This window comes from Carassius auratus, linkage group LG28B (genome assembly GCF_003368295.1).
Source record: "Carassius auratus strain Wakin linkage group LG28B, ASM336829v1, whole genome shotgun sequence".
In the NCBI taxonomy this organism is placed as follows: domain Eukaryota; kingdom Metazoa; phylum Chordata; class Actinopteri; order Cypriniformes; family Cyprinidae; genus Carassius; species Carassius auratus.
Genome location: NC_039293.1, coordinates 1,970,201 through 1,989,848, shown reverse-complemented (window position 1 = coordinate 1,989,848; position 19,648 = coordinate 1,970,201). Strand labels below are relative to the sequence as shown.

Sequence of the window (19,648 nt, the reverse complement as noted above, 5' to 3'; positions counted from 1 at the left end):
TGTGTGAGAGTTTGCGATGTCTGTAATGATAATGATGTTTCAAAATCCTTATCCTCGAATTCTATTCATGGAAATTCATCGGTCAGAGAGTGTGGGAACCCTGGAAATCTCAATTCCTCGCCCTTTACCTGCAAAACAGAAACAGTGCTTGTGCTAAAATAGATCACTGCAAACACTTTCCTGCAAATGTTTCATAAAATACTTTTGGCAGCCACTACTGAGATCGGTTCCAATGCACTGCCTTGCATTTTCCGTTGTCTTTCCGCACTCATATGCCCTCCAAAGTGCTTCAAATGCAGTGCCACACTTTCCCTTCTGTATATACCAATACTGTATATAAAGATGTGTAGATAAGTGTCAACGAGAGGACAAATGTAAAGGCAAATATGAATTATATATTCATAAATGTGACATGCCATATTTATCTTGTATAGAAATAATGTTCTAAGTATTATTTTGTCCCTGAACACTTTTTTGTCAGGTTCACATCGCAAGTGAGTTTTTTGCACTTTTGTAAGCCATGAACTAGATGTAGAAATATGAATGCAGACGTGGCAGAAGTTTAGCTAGAGTTACTCCCGAGAGAGATTTTATCCCTAAACCGACCTCATCAATAACAGCCTTAATCAACTGTAAAGCTCCTTTACTATTATTAGAAAATATATATGACATCGACAGATTACAGGAATCGTATAACATCGGTTGGTTCAGTTAAACTATTGTATAAAAACTGGTCGATTTTATCAATGAAAAATGCAATGGCCCTAAAAAGTCATGGAATGCGTGGAATCGGCAAAACAATGATATTATATCTTCTCTAACTAACCAACTAGCAATTTCGTCTAATTACAAGTTGTTATCGCTCATCATTCCTCACATTAACTGTATGTCTACATACTGTACTTTTTAGGGCCAGTGTATAGCATATCTCGCCATAAAATCAATGGAAAAATACAGATTTTATAACTTGGCAGGATCATTTCGAAATGTAATCTCAAAGATATCAGGCCCTAAAGATCCTTCAAAGTCTCTTAGCTTTTCCCCAGACTCGTAATCTGATGCCACACTGAGATGGCGCATTTGTTTCATGGGTATACAACACTACGAGACTAAATGGATGCTGCAATTTATCTTGTCTGAACTTATAAAAAAAGCGCAGGATTTTATTAAGGTCAAAGAAACATTAGCTCACTTCTGTCCCGTGGAAGGAATGGGCACAACAAACCGTCTCCGTTCCCATATGAAGGACTCTACTTCCAACGATGGATAGCCATGGCTTGTATTTCTCTCTTTGAATAAGCATTAGTGTGCGTCAGGGACAAAAGGACTTTTTTTTTTTTTTTTTTTGCTGAAATCTGTGATATGCCTCAGTGTGTGTTCTTGATGAAATATAGTCTAATGATTATTGGTGACTGAGTTATAGTTGTAGTGATTACACAATGATAATTGCAAGTGCCCTCACATTCAGTATTTATAACCTGAAGCTAACGGCGAGTTTCGTGCGTACGTGAGGTTCTGTCTGTGCCGTTTCCTGCGGTGTTCTGTGAGGAGGCAGTCGTGTCTGTTCGGGTGTGCTGACTGAATGTGGTTTCGCCTTTACTTGGAAGTGCACTAAAGTAAAGGCCTTATAGCAGCTGCAATAGACGCATGGTTTATTTTTGTTATGCTCATCTCATAATGAATGCTTATGTTGTTGTTAATGAAGACGTGGAAGGGTTTTATACAGTATGCACATGCATTCTCATTCCGGTTCAATACTGCATCTGTTATCACACACTTTTCTAAGCTGAAAAGGCACAGGTTTATTGTGATTCACGTCTTAATTTACACGTGACGACATTTAACGTTTATATCCAGTAGGTTAAAAAAATTGTTCAAAACAGAATGGATGGAACTTTTTAAAACTGATGAATTGTACATACGTAATTTTAACTGATCATTTGACCTCTGCACAGGTCACATTTCACCCCAAAATCAGAAGAAACAATTAAGAAATTATAGTTAATTTAAAGAACAAGAAGCTTTCAATTAATAAATCAAAGGATTTTAATATGAAAAAATGGTGGAGTATCCCTTTAAGCACAATAGCATTCTCAAATGTCATTAATACAATTTAAGAAATTCAGTAATATATTTAAATTTTGCTTGTACTATCATAATAGGACAGAGCCCCGCACATGGCATGCAGTAAAAAAAAAAGTTTAATTGTGTGCACAATTTAATATTTTGTTTCCCTCAATTTATAAATGTGCACGCATTTTACCAATTTATTCCCTTTATTTGCTAAATCGTGCACACAATTTATAAAATGAGAAAACGAATTAGTAAATTGTGTGCACAGTTAGCAAATCAAGGGAAAAAAAATAGTAATCGTGTACGTTTTAGTACATCGAGGGTACGAATTAGTAAATCGTGATCACAATGAATTTTTTTCTTGCATGTCATGTATGTCTGGGGCTCCATATAATAGTATGTGTTGTATGTTTAAAATAATAATAAGAATATTTGTATAACAGTAATTTTTTTATCTAATGCCAAAATGCAAAAAGAAAGAAAAAACTAAAACAAATCTTGATATCATAAATATTGTAATTTTTATTTGACATGATTTATTTCTTTAGATTTTGGAGGGAAATGCCTTGACCTGGACCTGTTGTTGTGATGCTTTTCATTGAATTTTATGCACTGAAATCATGGGAAATCAGTAGAGATATGTAAGCATATCATACAAGTCAAAATTTATTAGACCAACATGTAAAGGGCAGAAATCTGCAAAGATATCAGCAGGCACACATCCCATACTAATGAGTCAAACAGATCTGATGTTGAAACTTTCATTTATTACTTGCTTTAATCAAGAAAATGATGCAATGATAGTACAAATGTTCTTTTCAAAATGGGATTTAAAGCGGTCCTCTTATGCACCTATAACAAAGACACAATTTATACTGATACGTTTATTTCTTAATTTAGCTGATGTTTTCAACATGAAATGTTATGTTCAAAAAGAACTAATGATACAAAGAAGACAAAAAGTTACAACAGTGACAAACTCAACTTTTCTCAATCATCTGTTTTGAACATTTAGGTATATTGTATCTCCCATTTACATTAACCTGTGAAAACCAGCAATTTGGAGTGACAGAGCATGCATTTAATTATTCCCTTTAGATAATCACATGTGTGTTCATTAAAACAATCCCAGATAATACAGGGAGTACACGATGAACCAGGGATGTGTGAACAGGTGATTTAAAGGTGATAAGTTGATCAGTGCACATTGTCCAACGATGTACAGCCCTCTTCACCCCCCGCTTACCGAACTAATGTACAAATCTGCCTGTAAATCACCCTCCTCAGCTTTAGCATATCAGTGGAAGAACACAGTCTGTACTGTGAAGCCTGCCGCAGTCCTTATCAGAATGTCAGAAATACATAGATATATATTAAACTCTACATTTGTAATACTTTTGGTCTAAGTGCTTTGTTTTCTTGTGTATCATTATTCAAGTGTTGTGAGAACAATGTCTACATCCTAAAATGATGTAAGGGGAGATAGGATATTGATTATCATTTGTGTTTTTAGAAAGAAAAAAAAAGTGAAAAGCTAGATGTCTGAAACTGAAGCCTGGCGATTATCTCAATATAAACTAAAACATTTCAAATTTTGTTGACTATAGGAAAATTAACCACAATAACTGTATAGCTTTATATGTTTTTGTTTGTTTGTTTGTTTGTTTGCTTTTTCCCTCATTTAATACTTCCAAAACCAAATGTTCTGGGCTATGTAATTATATTCATTTTATAGCTCTATACTCTTAAAGTGCGGTCACATTAGCACCATTTCTGTGAAATTTTCGCTCACGCAGAAGTCCCTTTTAAACTAAGTAGCTTTCTGATGGTCAATGCAATGAATCAGCGCAATCAACTTTGTGTGTGTGTGTGTGGAATTTGCTAAATATTCACCCTCAAATAAAATTCGCAATCATGTAGATTCCTATGGAACATTTTCATATTTGTGGGGTTCCATAGTTGCATTAACTTTGATAGTGGTGAACCAAAACTACAATAATATATATTTATTTTTAGTGCTGTCAAACAATTCATCGCGATGAATCACATCCAAAATAAAACATTTTGTTTAAATAATATATGTGTGTGTGCTGTGCACATTTATTCTGTATATATAAATACACACATGTGCATGTACTGCATATATTTCAGAAAAATATAAGTTTATGTTACATATATTTATATCAAATATAATAATATAAATGTATTTATATTTCAAAATATATATACTGTGTGTGTGTGTGTGTTTATAATAAACAAACACAGTACACATACATGTTAACAAAAACTTTGATTTTGGATGCAAATAATCACAATTAAACATAAAATAAGGTAACTTATTTTCTGTAATTTAATGGCAAGGTAGTTTAACACAAAATATATTCTTTTTTAATAGTTGCACGCTTTTAACTATGGATTATAATTGACCTCTGGGAAGACACATGGGTCAGCGGGGTGAACTACAGTAGTACAGACATGTACACATATGATTTTAAAGTGGATTGAGATAGCATTGCTGTGCAGGTACGTCACAGAAACACCCTCCGATCAAGTAATGACTGTCAACTTGTGCAGAATGTGAGGTATTAGTCATTTCAGGGCTGGAACTAGCTAAATACCTTTGCTATTTCGTGTGTCAAGAATTTCTGGACAGGGTGGACAGGGTGTGCTACATTCCTTCCAGGTGATGCTAGCCTCATCACACCCTTCCCCGTCCTCCATTCTCAAACTGTGTCCGTAGTAGTTGTAACTGAATCCCATCTGCTTTCCACAAGATCAAGTGACAACCAGACGACCAGCTCATCTTTTCTTCTCCTCAAAGTTACTCAAGATTAACTCTTTGAGCTTTGAGCACATTCAGATTCAGAGCTAAACCTTTGTTTATCTGTAGAGTAACACTATATATTCGACTGTTTTCTAAGGAAAACGCCTCCGTATGCCTCCTTTCAAGCCATTCACAAGACATGCCAGAACAAGCCTTGGAAAAGATCTCACAATAAGCATCTGTTCTTCTTCATAAAACACTTGTCTTGTGAAACCATCTCGTTTACAGAAATACAATAATGATATTTACTGCTAGTAAAGTGATTTATCTTCCATGAGGTATGACGTACAAGCCGTTCTGGACACTTTAAGCCAACAATACCCATGGAAGTGTGGCAGCCACCAGAGCCAGTAAGGTGAAAGTGATCATTAGGACCAGAAGGCAGCAGGAGATGGTGCAAAGTCTCCGTCCACTGCTGCTGTAGTCCTGCTGCATGGCTGAAGTTGTCCCAAAGTCAATAACATCACCCTCTGCCATGGGTCGACCCAACTCACTGATGATGAACACTTCTGAAGCGTCTTTAGCGTAGACAAGTCTTCGACTACATAGTCTGCATGTAATACAGCTCAGACACCTGCAGAAGCAGGCGAGACCTCCGGTGTGAGACCCAGCGGTGAATACAGGAGAGGGTACTTCCAGTGTCTTCCCGATCCTTTTGGCTTCATCCGTCGAGACTGTGAATCCGTGGAGCTTTGTGATGACTGTCAGGTGTCTGCAGACGGGGCAGAGGATATTATCCCGTTTGATGGATCTGTTCAGGTTGGTGTTCAGCAGAGTCCGTACTAAGCAGTCATGGCAGAAGTGATGCCCGCAGCTGAGCGTCCTGGTGCAGTCCGAAAAACTCTCGAAACACACCGGACACTCGCTGTCCTGAGCCTCCTCGTCCATGTCTCTCCGGTTTAAAAACTCCACCAGGATCCCCTCGCCTGGTAAACAGCAGCTCGCGGGAACACGCACGCACGCACACTGGTGCAGCTGACTGATACTCCCGTCAGATAACACGCGGACACCGTGACGACACAGCTGCTGGCACGCCAGGAATGATGACAAACCAGATCTGAGGTTAACTACTAGAAGTACGACGAAACTAGAACCAGTTCAATGCAAACATTGCAGTTTAACTATTTAGTGTCGTTTGTTAGGCGTTCTATTCGTTATTTTAATGTATTTAATTATCTTACATATGAGCCTAATTAACTTTTAGATGTAGCCGGAAATAATAATCATACTTATTATACATTTATATTATAATATGTATTATTAACAATAATTATAAATTCTAGTTATTTATTATTTAGCCTACTTATTATTACAACAACAATATTAATATATTATTATTATTATTATTATTACATGAACATATTTTGAAATATTTATAGAGAAATTAATAATTAGTAGTAGTAGTAGCCCAGTAATAGTAGTATATAAATATTTATAAAGACAAATGAAAATGAAACGTTCACAAAAAAATGAACATTTCATTGTTTTATTTAATATTTTCAGTTATTATTATTATCAGCAACAGTAGTAGTACTAGTATATAGGAAACATTTAAAGAAAGAAATTATAACTATTAAAATAGAATAAATGCACAAAATGAAAACCAAAAACAATAGTCTAATAGTCATACAAAGACCTGTTTGAAAAAAAGTACAAAATAAAAAAGTAAGATCTAATTATAATTTAAAAGAACACTAAATAGTTCCTAATGCTGTCTTATGTAACTATTTAAATAAAATCTATATGTGTGTGTGTGTGTGTGTGTATATATATATAACCTTTATATATATATATATATATATATATATATATATATATATATATATATATATATATATATATATATATATACATGTGTGTGTGTGTGTGTGTGTGTATATATATATATATATATATATATATATACATATATATATATATATATATATATATATATATATATATATATATATATATAACAATTTGTATTTTCTAGTGGGTTCATGACATTATAGTTCATTAATCTAAGTGATGATAGCAAAATAAGGTAAACTGACATATTCTTCCCAAAAATTTATCATACAGTGGACTACCAGTAAAATGTATTAAAAATTTGGGACCAAAATTTTGATTTGACGCTTTGACCTGACGTGTTTTTATTTTTTTATTTTTTTTACGTAAGGTAAGGTCTGCCCTTCTATCAAAGTTATTTGAACATTATCAAGATGGATTTATTATTGACATAAAGCGAATAAACTATAGCGAATAAACGGTGATGACATTTCGAACGTCTCTGAATACATTTTAGTTTGACTGTAATTCATTTGTGATTATCAAGATGAACTAGTTCCGAGTCTGACACAGTTTAACTCTGAGTTCTTGTCATATTCTATTAGCAAATCTAAACTATAGCGAGTAAACTGTGATGATGCGAAAAATGTTGAAGATGTCTGGATAATGTTTGGTTTGACTGTCTGTAGGCTACAGCTTTTAATTCTTATTATTACATGCTACTGGAGACCTAACGCGCCATCTTGTGGTGTGATATTCGGTCAATTGTAAAATGAAACATGAATAACCGATTATTCTCCGCTTTATTACACACCAATATCCGCATATCTTATCAGATTAAGAGAAACATTATTTTGCACTATTTACGAGAACGTGCTTTGCATGCGTTTCACTGACGTCAAGATGACGTAATGACGCGGTGTCGTCCTCTTCCCGGAAGCTGAAGGGGAGTCAGTGGAGTCGTGTTGGCGTTTATCTCAGCTGACGCTCGAGCGCTGGAGACTCCAACGAGTCTGATCGCCGACTCCATGATCAAGACATGAGAAGGTAAACATTTCATGAAGTTTTTTATTTAATCCGTGATAATTATAAACAGCGTATTTGATGGGACGGTGATAAACTGGCAGTCTTTATCATTTAAACAGACTGTTATCTCAAGCTGTCATTTTCTGGCCACTGAATCTGATTTTTCATGTGCCGCTTTCTTCTGGCGTAACGTTACAGGCAAAAAAAGCTTTTGCTCGATCGATGTATATCGCTTATAATTTAAACCGCAGGTGATTGAGTTTTGATGGTAATTATTTAAATTATGTAGACTCGATATTTACATTTACATGCGGATTTGTTCGATAACGAATCGATTTGGTCTCGCCTTCAGTGAATATATATAAATGTGTATATAAATAAATGTGTGTGTGTGTATATATATATATATATATATATATATATATATATATATATATATATATATATATATATATATATATATAATATATTATTTTAATTGAATTCTGGTTTGTTCATCTTAGCATTTGTTTGCTTATTCATGTACGACACCCTGTTTGTATTATTCACTGTTTGCTTTATGTGATTAAGTTCTTTCATCTGTTGTCAATTATTTTGAGCTATAACAGTAATGATAAATCCTAACGTTATGTCTTGCACATTTATATAGAAATAAATTGTAAGTTAAATGTATGACAACAACTATGTGTTCTGTTTACATTTTGTGACATTAAGTTGTCTTCCGATGCCATTTATGTCTTGTCATACCAAAACATATTCTAAATAAAATCCCTTGTCATGAAGCTGATTGTAAAAATAACTGAAACTGCTTGCAAGCAGGTTAGATAACTCAGTGGTGGCAGGGATCTCGTCCCCTAATCTTTGAGGGTATGTCACATGTTTATAGTATATTACTCCGCAGGACGGTGTGTGCTGGATTGTGATTTTGGAAATAATTTCATCCTTGGAAACAAAAATCTGGCCTTTCCTCTGAACCCCTGACTGCGTATTACTGGCAAACAGTGTAGGCTGCGGAAAGCATTGCATTAGACAGGAACCATCCCACTGTCCTGTGGTGCGGGACAGGCGCTCTGTGGCCGGACAGATGGCCTCACTGTCAGGAGGCAGTTTGGGAGGGGTGAGAAACTCTGCGTGTTGACTTAAGACATTAAAAATGACCACAATTGAAATGACATCAGTTTTGACAGCCCACAAGAGAGCCCCAATCTGCCCAGAGTAGAAAACCACTGCTGCTTTTGTGTTTGATGGCTTTATAGTAATTATGCACACCTGTGATTTTGTGTGTTTCTTTAGCATATGTTCTTTCTTTACATTAGAGTGCAATCTGTATTTATTATGGTTCATTTTTCGTTCAAATCAGTAGTTTAAATATTTCTGAATAGCACCTATAACAAAACTCAAAACATGTTTCTTTCACCTTTTCCTTTTTATAATTATTTGAATTTGTATGTAGGTATTGCACTTACTCTCAATTAAAAAATGTCATTTTAAACAAACAGACTTGGCCCAATACAAAAGAAAATTAAATATTGTGACATTCAAATCAAATCAATGACTTAAGTATGATCGCTGAAAAATCGTCAAAATTCAAAGTTTCAGGCTGGACATAAATATGGATATATTTTCTGTTTAAATGGGTCTTTTGGTTTGGAAACCCTCATAGTCATTTAAAGCGGGAGTGCTGTGACGCTCCTGAGAATCCAGAAAAGAATCGGGGAATTGCGGAGATGTCTTGAATATTTCAGACTATTTTAGAAACCGAACAGGTTCGTCTGCTGCAGGTTGGATTGCTGAATGAAATGGATGGTTTTGGCTGCAGCTCTTCGTCATGACAGACCTAATGAGCAATTGCTTACAAAAAGACCTTACCTAGATAGGAATTCATTGAGTGGAAATTTCAGAAAAACACTGGATCTCTGTGCTGCTGGTCGAACAAGTGTCCCAACACATAACAAGGATGAAGAATGTTAATGAGAGGTCAATGTTAAACACGCAGTGATACATGCGTGTTTTATAGAGGCACACAAGTCCAAGTGTGCAAAATGTTTTAAAGGACAATATCTGTGGCCATTAATCTTATTCTGAGCAAGCTTTTATGTATGGAAGGACTACTCTGTTGTCCTTTTGTGATAAATGGCTTCACGTTTGATCTCTAAAAGGCTTATAATCTATATAAACTAAAAATGTTGTCCTTAACTCCCATGTTATTCCAAATATGTTCGTTCTTCTGTAAAACACAAAAGGAGCTCTTACATTATGATTTAACCATAAAATTACTGATATTTTAATTTTTGGGGCAACGGTTTCATTAGCACGTCGCTTTAGTTCATCTCGAAATTATAATTACTCCTTTACTTACCGTCATGTTATTCCAGTTTCCAAAGCCGTTAGACTTTTGTTAAACTTCAAAACACAAATATAAAAGACTTTAATTATTTTAATTTTAATTTTTCATTTTAATTATATAAAATGAAAGTGAATGCTGCAACCTATAAAACTGTGAGCTTGTAAAGGATGAAATACAGTAAGTCATTTGAGCCTGGTAGAAAGCCATGTGAACAGAAAGTGTTATTGGATGTGTGTCAAATGAGAACACACACCATGGGGGCTCTGTTTGTGGGGTTGTCCTGGGACAAAACTGCAGTAGGAGGTGCAGATGAACAAGCTGTGTGTGTGTGTCTCAGGACTGCTCTAATTCCCATCTGCTTCCACAGGTCTCCACCATGGACGCAGAGATGATGATGCCCAAATTCTCCTCCAAAGACGAGGAAATCGATTACTGGAAGTGCTTGTCTTTCAAATACAAGAAGAGGTAGGCCGAAGTCATTATCTCCTAAATATATCGACCAGCTGAGCTTTTTACAACAGTGTGCAGTTTATCTTCACATAAAAGCCACAGGCAGTCAACCGTTTATGTTGAGGAATACAATGCTGATTGGCTTTTAAAAACTTGGCCACTGTATTTTTGTTAAACTTTGGCTGGCTGAGACAATAATGGTTGTATCTGCATTCATAACTACAGTTACAAGCCCCGTGGGTGACGAAAGGCTGTAAATATGACTGCAGCACTTTTTGTGTCGTGGAAAAATGGAGAAAATGCCACAAAACACAGAGAAGCTTTCACTGCCCTTGACAAAAGTGACCCTCTGTTAACCTGAGAAGATGCTCCATAGCTCCAGCTGTCTCTTGTCATGTCAAAATATGTCATGTTTGAAACCTTATGTTGTGCTGCTGGTTACATTGTGGGTAGGCTTGATGTCTTTTTAAAGTTTCAGTTGGTTTATGTGATTATTTTGTGTAGTTTCACACCTAGAATGCTAGTATGTGAATCATCGGTGTGACCTTCTCTCTTCTAAACCTTAGGCTGTGAGTTTGACTCGACCAAAAGTGGCCTGAGAGTGCCTCTGATCTAAAACAGAGCTCACAGTTGGCGCTGGCACTGATGCTGACCGTGTGTCTGCTGGTGGTCTCTGTCTGTGCCTCTCTACATGTGCACATGCTCCTCCTGAGCTGTGGGTTAACCGCCCCAGAGCTTTGGTGGAGCACAGGAAGATCTCAAATCCCAGGAATTTCCTGCTGAGGAAGGAGCAAAACATGTTTTCCTGGAAATAGGCACACAGATGAGCCCCTTTAACTGACTTGACAGAAGTCTTAAAGAGACAAGCAACCTCTCACGTTTACATGTGGAAAAGGTCACAACATAGTCTATTCATAGATGCTTTGTCATTCAAATATTTAGAGTCTGTAAGATTTGGTTTTGTTGTGAAAGGTCTTTGTGTTCATGAAGGCTGCATTTATTTGATCGAAAATACTGAAAAAAAAAGATTATTGTCAAGTACTATTACAATTTAAATAGCCGTTTCCGTTTTCATGCTGCAAAGCTGATTTTTCAGTATCATTACTCCAGTCCTCAGTGTCAAATGCAAATATTTTTAATATGCGTATTTGTTGAATATATTCTTTTTCAATGTTTGTAGTGTTATTATTGTACAGCATGTAGTTGAAATATAGCCATCTTTGTATCATTATAAATGTCTTTAAGGTCACTTTTCATCAATTTAATGCTTAATAAATTGTACTGAGCCCAAACTTTTGAATGGTGCTGTATCTCATTAAGCACTGTAAATGTGCTTTTGAGCAGCTTCCTGTTGTCCAGTGAGTGTTTTAGTGGTTTGTGCTGAGGAGGCAGGTCCGCACATGTCTGGTATTTCAGGGAAGGAGGGATGAAGTGACAGATTTAAGGTTCCCTTTGCACATGACAGTATGAGGCTGGGGGAAGTGAGCAGGGTTAAAGGGACGTGTCCTGTATACCAGAGCTTCGGAAAAAACAGCGCTGTCTAAAAACAACCAAGACCTTGCATTCAGTCTGTTGAGCTCATTTCCTGCCGCCAGACCTCACTATTCATCTCAAGCAGGCCTGTGACCTCTGACCCTGACCTTCAAGGGCTCAAAGTGAACATCTGGCTGATATTTTTCCATTACTTCACAATTTGAGTGATATTCAGGAAGTGCTGAATTTTGCTGTGCTGTTATGGTTGGGTAACAAGGTGTCCTATTTTAAATTGGTCTTAGGACCTCCAGAGTGGCCACAGCCCCGAGTGACTGTAATTCATCATCTGCGGTAGCACCAGCTGTCAAGGTCTAAATGCTTGGAGCATGTCAGCTCTTTTGTTGCAGTCTGGGTGTCAATTTGCATTGCATAGTTAATGTGATGAATGTGCCGCCGCTGCTCCAGATGGCTGGTGACGTGTGATTTTTGGGTCTGTTTGTGTATCTGCAGTTATCATGACGCTCAGGAGGAGCTGCAGGAGTTCCAGGAGGGCAGTCGTGAGCTGGAGGCCGAGCTGGAGGCGCAGCTGGGGCAGGCCGAGCACCGCATGCGAGACCTGCAGTCCGAGAACCAGAGGCTGAAGAGCGAGGTGGACATACTCAAGGTACGACAAGAGCTGAAATACATGTCTTTGCTCTTTCACCCTTCGCTCTCAGTCCACCCAGACCATTTATGGAAAATTAAACTCTGAAAATGGGTCATTTAGAAATCAGCACAAAGCTTTTTCAACCCTGATGATAATGTTTTTTTTGAGCAGCAAGTCAGTATATTGAAAGGATTTCTGAAGATTATGTGACACTGAAGATTCGGGTAATGGTTGCTGAAAATTCAGCTTTGCATCACAGGAATAAATTATGCTTTAAAATATATATAACAAAACGGTTATTTCCAATTGTAATGATATTACGTTACTGATTTTTCTGATTTTCATCAACAAATTAGATCTTACTGACCCAAACTGGTGATATATTGTTTTTTGTTAATTAATTAACTAATTATTTGCATTATGACACTATTTTCATCGAAGCACATTTACCACCCAAATTCTAAATACAGTAATGCCAAACATTTAAGCATTTAAAAATTCTTAATTTTGATGAGAATAGTGGTGGCTTAATCTTAATAGGCTTTGTTTTATATACACCAGTTAAATCATTTTTTAGGGTATACATTTGGCGTTCTAGTTGTCACAAGTATAAAAATGATACCTTATAAGAGTTAGCCAGTCATAACACAGCTTACTTAAAAGAGAGGCTTTACTGGTACATGGGGACGAAGGTCATGTTTTTGGCACTAGTTCCCTGATGAGCATGAAAAATATGTAGTGGACTGCAGGGAAATCAAATGCTGCAAAAGTGTCCTGTTTAGCGCAGCTATGGGTCCAATAGCGCCTAATGGCAGAGGTACCTCCACGCACCTTTAATCTGCTGATTTATCTGTGAAGCTCCAGCAGTGTAGCCCAATGTGAGAGCTGTCAAGGGTCTCTGTTAATCCCAAGTGTGCTGTAATTGGATGTCGGGATGAAGAGGAAGAAAATAGAAGGCTAATGGCTCAAGCAGAAAAGTTCGCTTATAGCACGGTTGTCCCTCTAAGACCCTTACAGAAATAACTTTTTAATGGCTTGGGTTTAGGTAGACCCGGTGAAGAGACAGTGATTTATGTTTGTGCAAGCTCTAGTTGCTGTCCCAGAAAGCATGATCATTAAAAAAATTAGCCTATGCCCACTGACCCTGCATTTGTTTTGGAGAACAGGGGACACTGATTATTTTGGCATGGCCCAAAACAATCCGCTTTTTTAGGAGAAATGAGGTGGATAAAGTAGGTTGCCTGCAAGAAAAGTCAGGAGGCTTGCTATGTGTATGGGTAATCTTCCTTGCTCCTCATTAAAAGGGCAGTTCAACCATGTCAATTGCACGTAAATTTTTTTTAGTAAAAATAGCTTTTCTTCCCCTAAAAGGAATAGTTCACCCACAAATGAAAATTCTGTCATCATTTACTCACCCTCATGTCGTTCCAAACCTGTATGAGTTGCTTTCTTATGTTGAACCTAAAAGAAGATATTTTGAAGATTTGCTGGTAATTAAGCAGTTGGTGGCTGCCATTGACTTCCATAGTAGGAAAAAAAATACTATGGAAGTCACTGGGGTGTGTAAATGATGTAAGAATTTTTATTTTTGGGTGAACTATCCCTTTAAGAAACTGAAACCAACTTGTCAGTATATTGCGCCACTCTAAGTATTCTTATGGAATTGGTTTTCCAAGCTTTGAGATTGACCCAAAACATCTTTAATTTGGATAGGATTGGGCTCTCTGTAGTTATTCAGGTGGGGACGTCATGTGGTCTTCTAACTGTTTTGACTCTTAGTTTTGAAATGTTTGGTACAGGAACTTTCTGAATAGGACTGTGCAATCGTCAGTAAAGACATAACATGTATTTATAGCTGGTAAATTTAGTCAGAAAGTTGAGGTTGTTTCTGACGGTGACTCAGACTGTGTCCCTGACTGCAGGAGAAACTGGAGCAGCAGTACGCTCAGAGCTATAAGCAGATCTCCATGCTGGAGGATGACCTGGTCCAGACACGCGGCATCAAGGAGCAGATGCACAAATATGTCCGAGAGCTGGAGCAGGCCAACGACGACCTGGAGAGAGCCAAGAGGTACGAGACGGGATCATATTATCATTCATAACTAACTTGGCCCTGAGTTCCTAAATTGCTAGACTACTTTTTGTCAACACTAGCCTAAGTGTCACCAATGGCCAACAAACGCAGACCAAAATACATGGTGCAAGTGTCATGCTAAAGAGTTCAACATGTTTAAAACCAAAACCTGGCTTGAGCAGGGCCACCATCACCTCCCTGGAGGACTTTGAACAGAGGCTAAACCAGGCGATAGAGAGGAACGCCTTCCTGGAGAGCGAACTGGACGAGAAGGAGTCTCTGCTGGTGTCTGTGCAGAGGCTGAAAGATGAAGCTAGGGGTAAACCTCATTTCATTTCACAGCAATATAGCTGACATTCCCTCAGTGTGTTTTTTTCAAATGTGGCATGAAGCAGAGATTATGGCGTGAAACGGCTTATTGAATGAGGCAGAAAAAATACGTTTTGCACGATTTCCATTTGTCCGTTGGGAATTGAGTGTGGTGTAGAAGTTGCCACTTGTTTCATGTGAGACATGTTACTGAAGGGGAGTCTAGCTTTTGGACAATACAGGAGCACAAAAAAAGTGATGTGCATGGATAAATAATTTATTAGAAACCCTACAATAAAAAAAAAATTATGTTCCATTTTGATTTCACGGTGACTATAAAACTTGGTTGTTGTGTAAAAAAAAGTTGGTGTGTGTGCATTAACATACTTTCAGTGGACGCCTTCATAAAAATTTCAGAAGTAAAATGCTAAATGTAGGCTATAAGCAAAACTACACCTCGGTCCCACGAATTTAACTTCACCAAGATTCAGCAACTTTCACTCTTTATAAAAAAAATAAAAACTTTTTTTTTTTACTGAACCTTTTGAATTAGAAAGATTTCCAAGAGCATGATTATAAACATAACGAGGCTGTAAATATGAGTTTACATGATGATGTTTAATGTCTTGACTACCTCTAATTCCATTTAGCCACTTGCTTGTATTAGCAGCCACCTTTTTCAAGACGTTGGAGAAGAAAACATGAGAACATCTTGAGCTTACGTGAATCACAGACTTTGTTTTAGCAATTAACCAAAACCCGAAATGTCAAAATGATCAGTTTCTGTGGTAATAAGCACACTGCAGATGCTGTCAAGTTTAAGAACTGAACACAAACACTAAGTTTGTAGAGGTTTGTCAGTGCTAAATATGCATGTCCTTGTAGACTTGAGGCAAGAGTTGGCTGTTCGAGAGAGGACTTCAGATGTTGTCAGGATGTCGGCCCCCAGCTCTCCCACCCTAGACATTGATAAGACCGACTCGGCAGTGCAGGCTTCCCTGTCCCTCCCAGCTACACCTGTAGGGATGAGCATGGAGCATCCTTTCATTGTTTCTAAAGGTTAGTGTTTTAAATATAAATAAATAAGTATATATATATATATATATATATATATATATATATATATATATATATATTAGTAAATCTAGTAAATTTCAGCAATTTTAAGTATCATGCATATTATGCATATCAGCATTTTGTGTGTTGTATATTATCATTATATTGGTCACCTTGTTCTCTAATTATCATAACCACATTGAAACTCAATGCAGTATTTTTCTCTCACTCTCTTAACATTCTGACTGCCAGCAGTTTCATTCATTGTACTTTTTTTTCTTTTTTTCCTCCAAAGCGTTGACCAATGGCTGTGGCAGCTCCCCCCTCACGCCGTCTGCACGGATCTCGGCTCTTAACATTGTTGGAGATCTTCTGCGGAAAGTTGGGGTAAATTCCTGAATGCCCTACACGCATTTCACTTAAACACTCAAGCTAAAGTTAAACGCACATGCTAATGGAAAAACATGGGATGTCTGTTTTCATGCAGGCTCTTGAGTCCAAACTAGCCGCCTGTAGGAACTTTGCCAAGGACCAGGCAGCAAGGAAAAATTACACCACAGGAAATGGAAACCTCTTCAACAGCAACGCAACCAAGTTCTCTCATTCGCTCCACACTACGTATTTTGACAAGACGTAAGTCCTTCGCTTTCTATTCTGTCTGTTCATCAGGTTCACACAGCTGCTCTCTGTGGATATTTGAACATTTCTTTAAGTAATTATGTAATTAATAGACGTTAATTATTCTAGAAAAATTGGTGGTGTGCTCTCAACTTTACAGAAAATCTTTGTTGTTAATGTTTATATTGTCTTTAAGGGATAGTTCACCCAAATGAGGTTTTTGAAGTTCTAGACATATGTGTTTCTGTCTTCTGTCGAACACAAAAGAAGATCTTATGAAGAATGCTGGTAACCTAACAGTTGACAGTAGTCTTTGATCTCCACAGTATGAAATAATACCATGGAAGTCAATGGCTACCAGCAGCAGTCGATCAATATCTTGACAACTTTCCTTTTTGAGTGAACTGTCCCTTTAATTTCTTCATACCATGTGATTTCATTAAGCAAATTACATCTGAGCGATAATACAGATTACATTTTGCAACAATATACAATCTGCTTGTATATATCGTAAGAGATAAATATCTGTATGTACTGTATGCAGATAAAGATGGACACACTTATGTATTCAGCCTAATTTGATGAGCTGTGTGATGAAAGATTTGTAATATAGTAGGTATCACTTTACATGAGTGTAGTTTCTGTATGTGGATAAAGTTAGATATAAAATACAACTTTATAAGCTGAGCGATAATAGTTTACATGTTGTAATATTTATTGCTTTACATGAGCATACTGTACTCAAGAAGTATTACATACAGTGTATCCAGGTAAGCTTGAAGTAGTTGTAAAATGAATTCAGGTTATACATTTGCTATGTGGTGATATTATAAAATGTGAGGTTTTGTTCAACAGTTTGGTTTAGCGATTAGCATTAATTACTATTATAACTGATATTAAGTGATGCATATGCCGGTTAAAAATGTTGATTATATCACCCAACTGAAGATTTATACTTCTCCATAACACGTTGTTCACGGTACATAGTTCAGTCTCTTGATTCCTCACAGGAATATGAACGGCCTGGGTCCCGGTGCGCTGACGCGGACCGTGTCTCCTCCGGGCTTGCTCCCTCTCAGCGTGTGAGAGACTTTCCCAGCGACCTCCACACAAGATCGGACATAATGTGGGAACTGAGAGGACACTCCAGAGATTGTGTGAGTGTGTGTGTGTGTGTGCGCGAGAGAGACGGAGATGACGGACAGATACATGTCTGTTCCTGTGAGCGCGGGCTTCAGTCGACCTCTGTTCTTCTCACCTAAAGCCAGCAAAATGACAAAGGTCTGAGTCAGGCCACAGCTTCTGTGTGAGTGTTTCAGTGTATCGCGCGGTTTAAAAGACGTTCGAGAGATTTTCTTTTTGAGGCGAATGCCACTGTATGCTTGATTCAAATGGGTTGGTTTACACGCGTACTGTTTTCAGCTTCAGTAAAGGGTCTAAATGTGGAGGTCTGTAGATGTTTTTACTGGAATGAATGCCAAGAAAACGTGTTTAATAGCATGGAAACATCGTCTGCCTTCAAAAGATGCTCTAATGAATTATTAACCCAGTTACATCAGCTGACTGGTCACCAGTTTGCATGATGCAGCCACTATTTTAGGGCTTCAGAAGGTTTGTACTGTATGTATGTTCGTGAAACTGCACTTCAAAATGCCACAGTTAAGTGAACACTCGTGTCGCTGCTTTGACTGTAAATCAGTCTCTGTGCGGTGTGTCCTTCCTCACAGAACTCGTCAGTGGTTGTATGAACCTCATTTCTATCCCATGTGCCTCTGCTGGGGAGTTCGGTATTCACTGTTCATTTATTTCACTTGTGGAACTTGAAGCCAACTTTTGTTTATCCCAGTGTTTAAGTTCAGCTGATCTACGCCAAGCTTTAACAGCGAGTGCCGGAGCACTTGTTAGTGTTCATTTCCCCCGTTGAGTCTTTGGTTTCACCGTTTTGTTATATCTCATGTATATAGATTTGTAAACATAGCAGTGATGCCCTGTCTGTAGATACTTAAATTGGGCTGTGTGCTGTTTAATTTATTTGAGAGTCTTTATGACATGTTTTGACACAATGAGTGAATTTTACATACTGTGCATTGGTTTAAAAACATATATCCAGATGTAAAATTGGTTGTCTAATATGTGCAAACAAATAAAATGAAAAAAAAATGGGCTTAGTTACCTTCTTTTTTTTTACATTGGTCATGAAACTCGATAGTTTTTATTTATTTATTTTATATGTAACTATATATGCTTAGGGTTATTTAAATTATTTAATACAGTATTTACAATATATTTATTGCAACTGTTAAAAGAACAATTTAAGATTTGTAACACTTTACAACAAGGTTCACTAGTTAAAATGAAATGATAATGAACAATACTTCTGTAGCATGCTAATTTCAGCATTTACTAATGCATTATCATCAGTCTATGATTATCATAACTTTTGTTTGTTGACATTAATGCACTGTGAACACAAACACTGAACTACTCTATTTTTATTAACTAACATTAACAGATTACAAAGTGTAATAAATGTAGTGTTCATTGTCCGTTCATGTTAATTAATACATTAATGAATGTTAACGGACACCTTATTGAAAGTTTTAAATCTCAAAAGGTTTATATATATATATATTTAAATATAATAAATCTCTTATTGCTCTCCAATTAATAATGGGAAATAAAATGCATAACATTTATTTTTAGAATTATTTTAATCAGAAATGTGTTTCCATTACAGAACAATTTCTGTTTATTAAAGTAATGTGTGAATTTAATTGCATGAATTGTGAAATTGCATTGTGTGTCACACTTGAGTCACACTATAGTCATGACATTGCTGCCCTCTTGTGTTTCTTAGACCGATCTTACTAAAAGGAAAAAGAAGCCTATAAGCTGCAGCACTGTGCTAACACTATTTGCTGTGCTAACACAAATTACACTAAATGCAATAAACACAAATAATAATAAATAATTGTATGTATT

At 36.8% G+C, this 19,648-nt stretch overlaps 2 protein-coding genes across 2 annotated transcripts; one reads left to right on the top strand and one right to left on the bottom strand.

Moving 5' to 3' along the window:
- Positions 1-4,354: 4,354 nt before the first annotated feature.
- Positions 4,355-5,897, bottom strand: LOC113067703 (RING finger protein 222-like). The gene has a single exon (XM_026240108.1). The coding sequence runs from the start codon at positions 5,783-5,785 to the stop codon at positions 5,204-5,206; it is 582 nt and encodes a 193-aa protein (XP_026095893.1). The 5' UTR covers positions 5,786-5,897; the 3' UTR covers positions 4,355-5,203.
- Positions 5,898-7,602: 1,705 nt separating this feature from the next.
- On the top strand, positions 7,603-18,834 carry LOC113067702 (nuclear distribution protein nudE-like 1-B). Its single transcript, XM_026240107.1, has 9 exons — positions 7,603-7,714; positions 10,408-10,505; positions 12,474-12,627; positions 14,532-14,680; positions 14,866-15,002; positions 15,878-16,051; positions 16,344-16,435; positions 16,536-16,681; positions 17,677-18,834. Exons 2-9 carry the CDS (start codon positions 10,417-10,419, stop codon positions 17,750-17,752), a joined length of 1,017 nt encoding a protein of 338 aa, XP_026095892.1. The 5' UTR covers positions 7,603-7,714; positions 10,408-10,416; the 3' UTR covers positions 17,753-18,834.
- Positions 18,835-19,648: the final 814 nt, after the last annotated feature.

Excerpts from the sequence above, each read along its gene's own strand:
- LOC113067703 (XM_026240108.1), bottom strand. The coding sequence starts at position 5,785 with ATGGACGAGGAGGCTCAGGACAGCGAGTGTCCGGTGTGTTTCGAGAGT.
- LOC113067702 (XM_026240107.1), top strand. The coding sequence starts at position 10,417 with ATGGACGCAGAGATGATGATGCCCAAATTCTCCTCCAAAGACGAGGAA. Across the intron at positions 12,628-14,531 it reads GCGAGGTGGACATACTCAAG|GAGAAACTGGAGCAGCAGTA; the intron begins GTACGACAAGAG and ends CCCTGACTGCAG. Across the intron at positions 16,436-16,535 it reads ATCTTCTGCGGAAAGTTGGG|GCTCTTGAGTCCAAACTAGC; the intron begins GTAAATTCCTGA and ends GTTTTCATGCAG.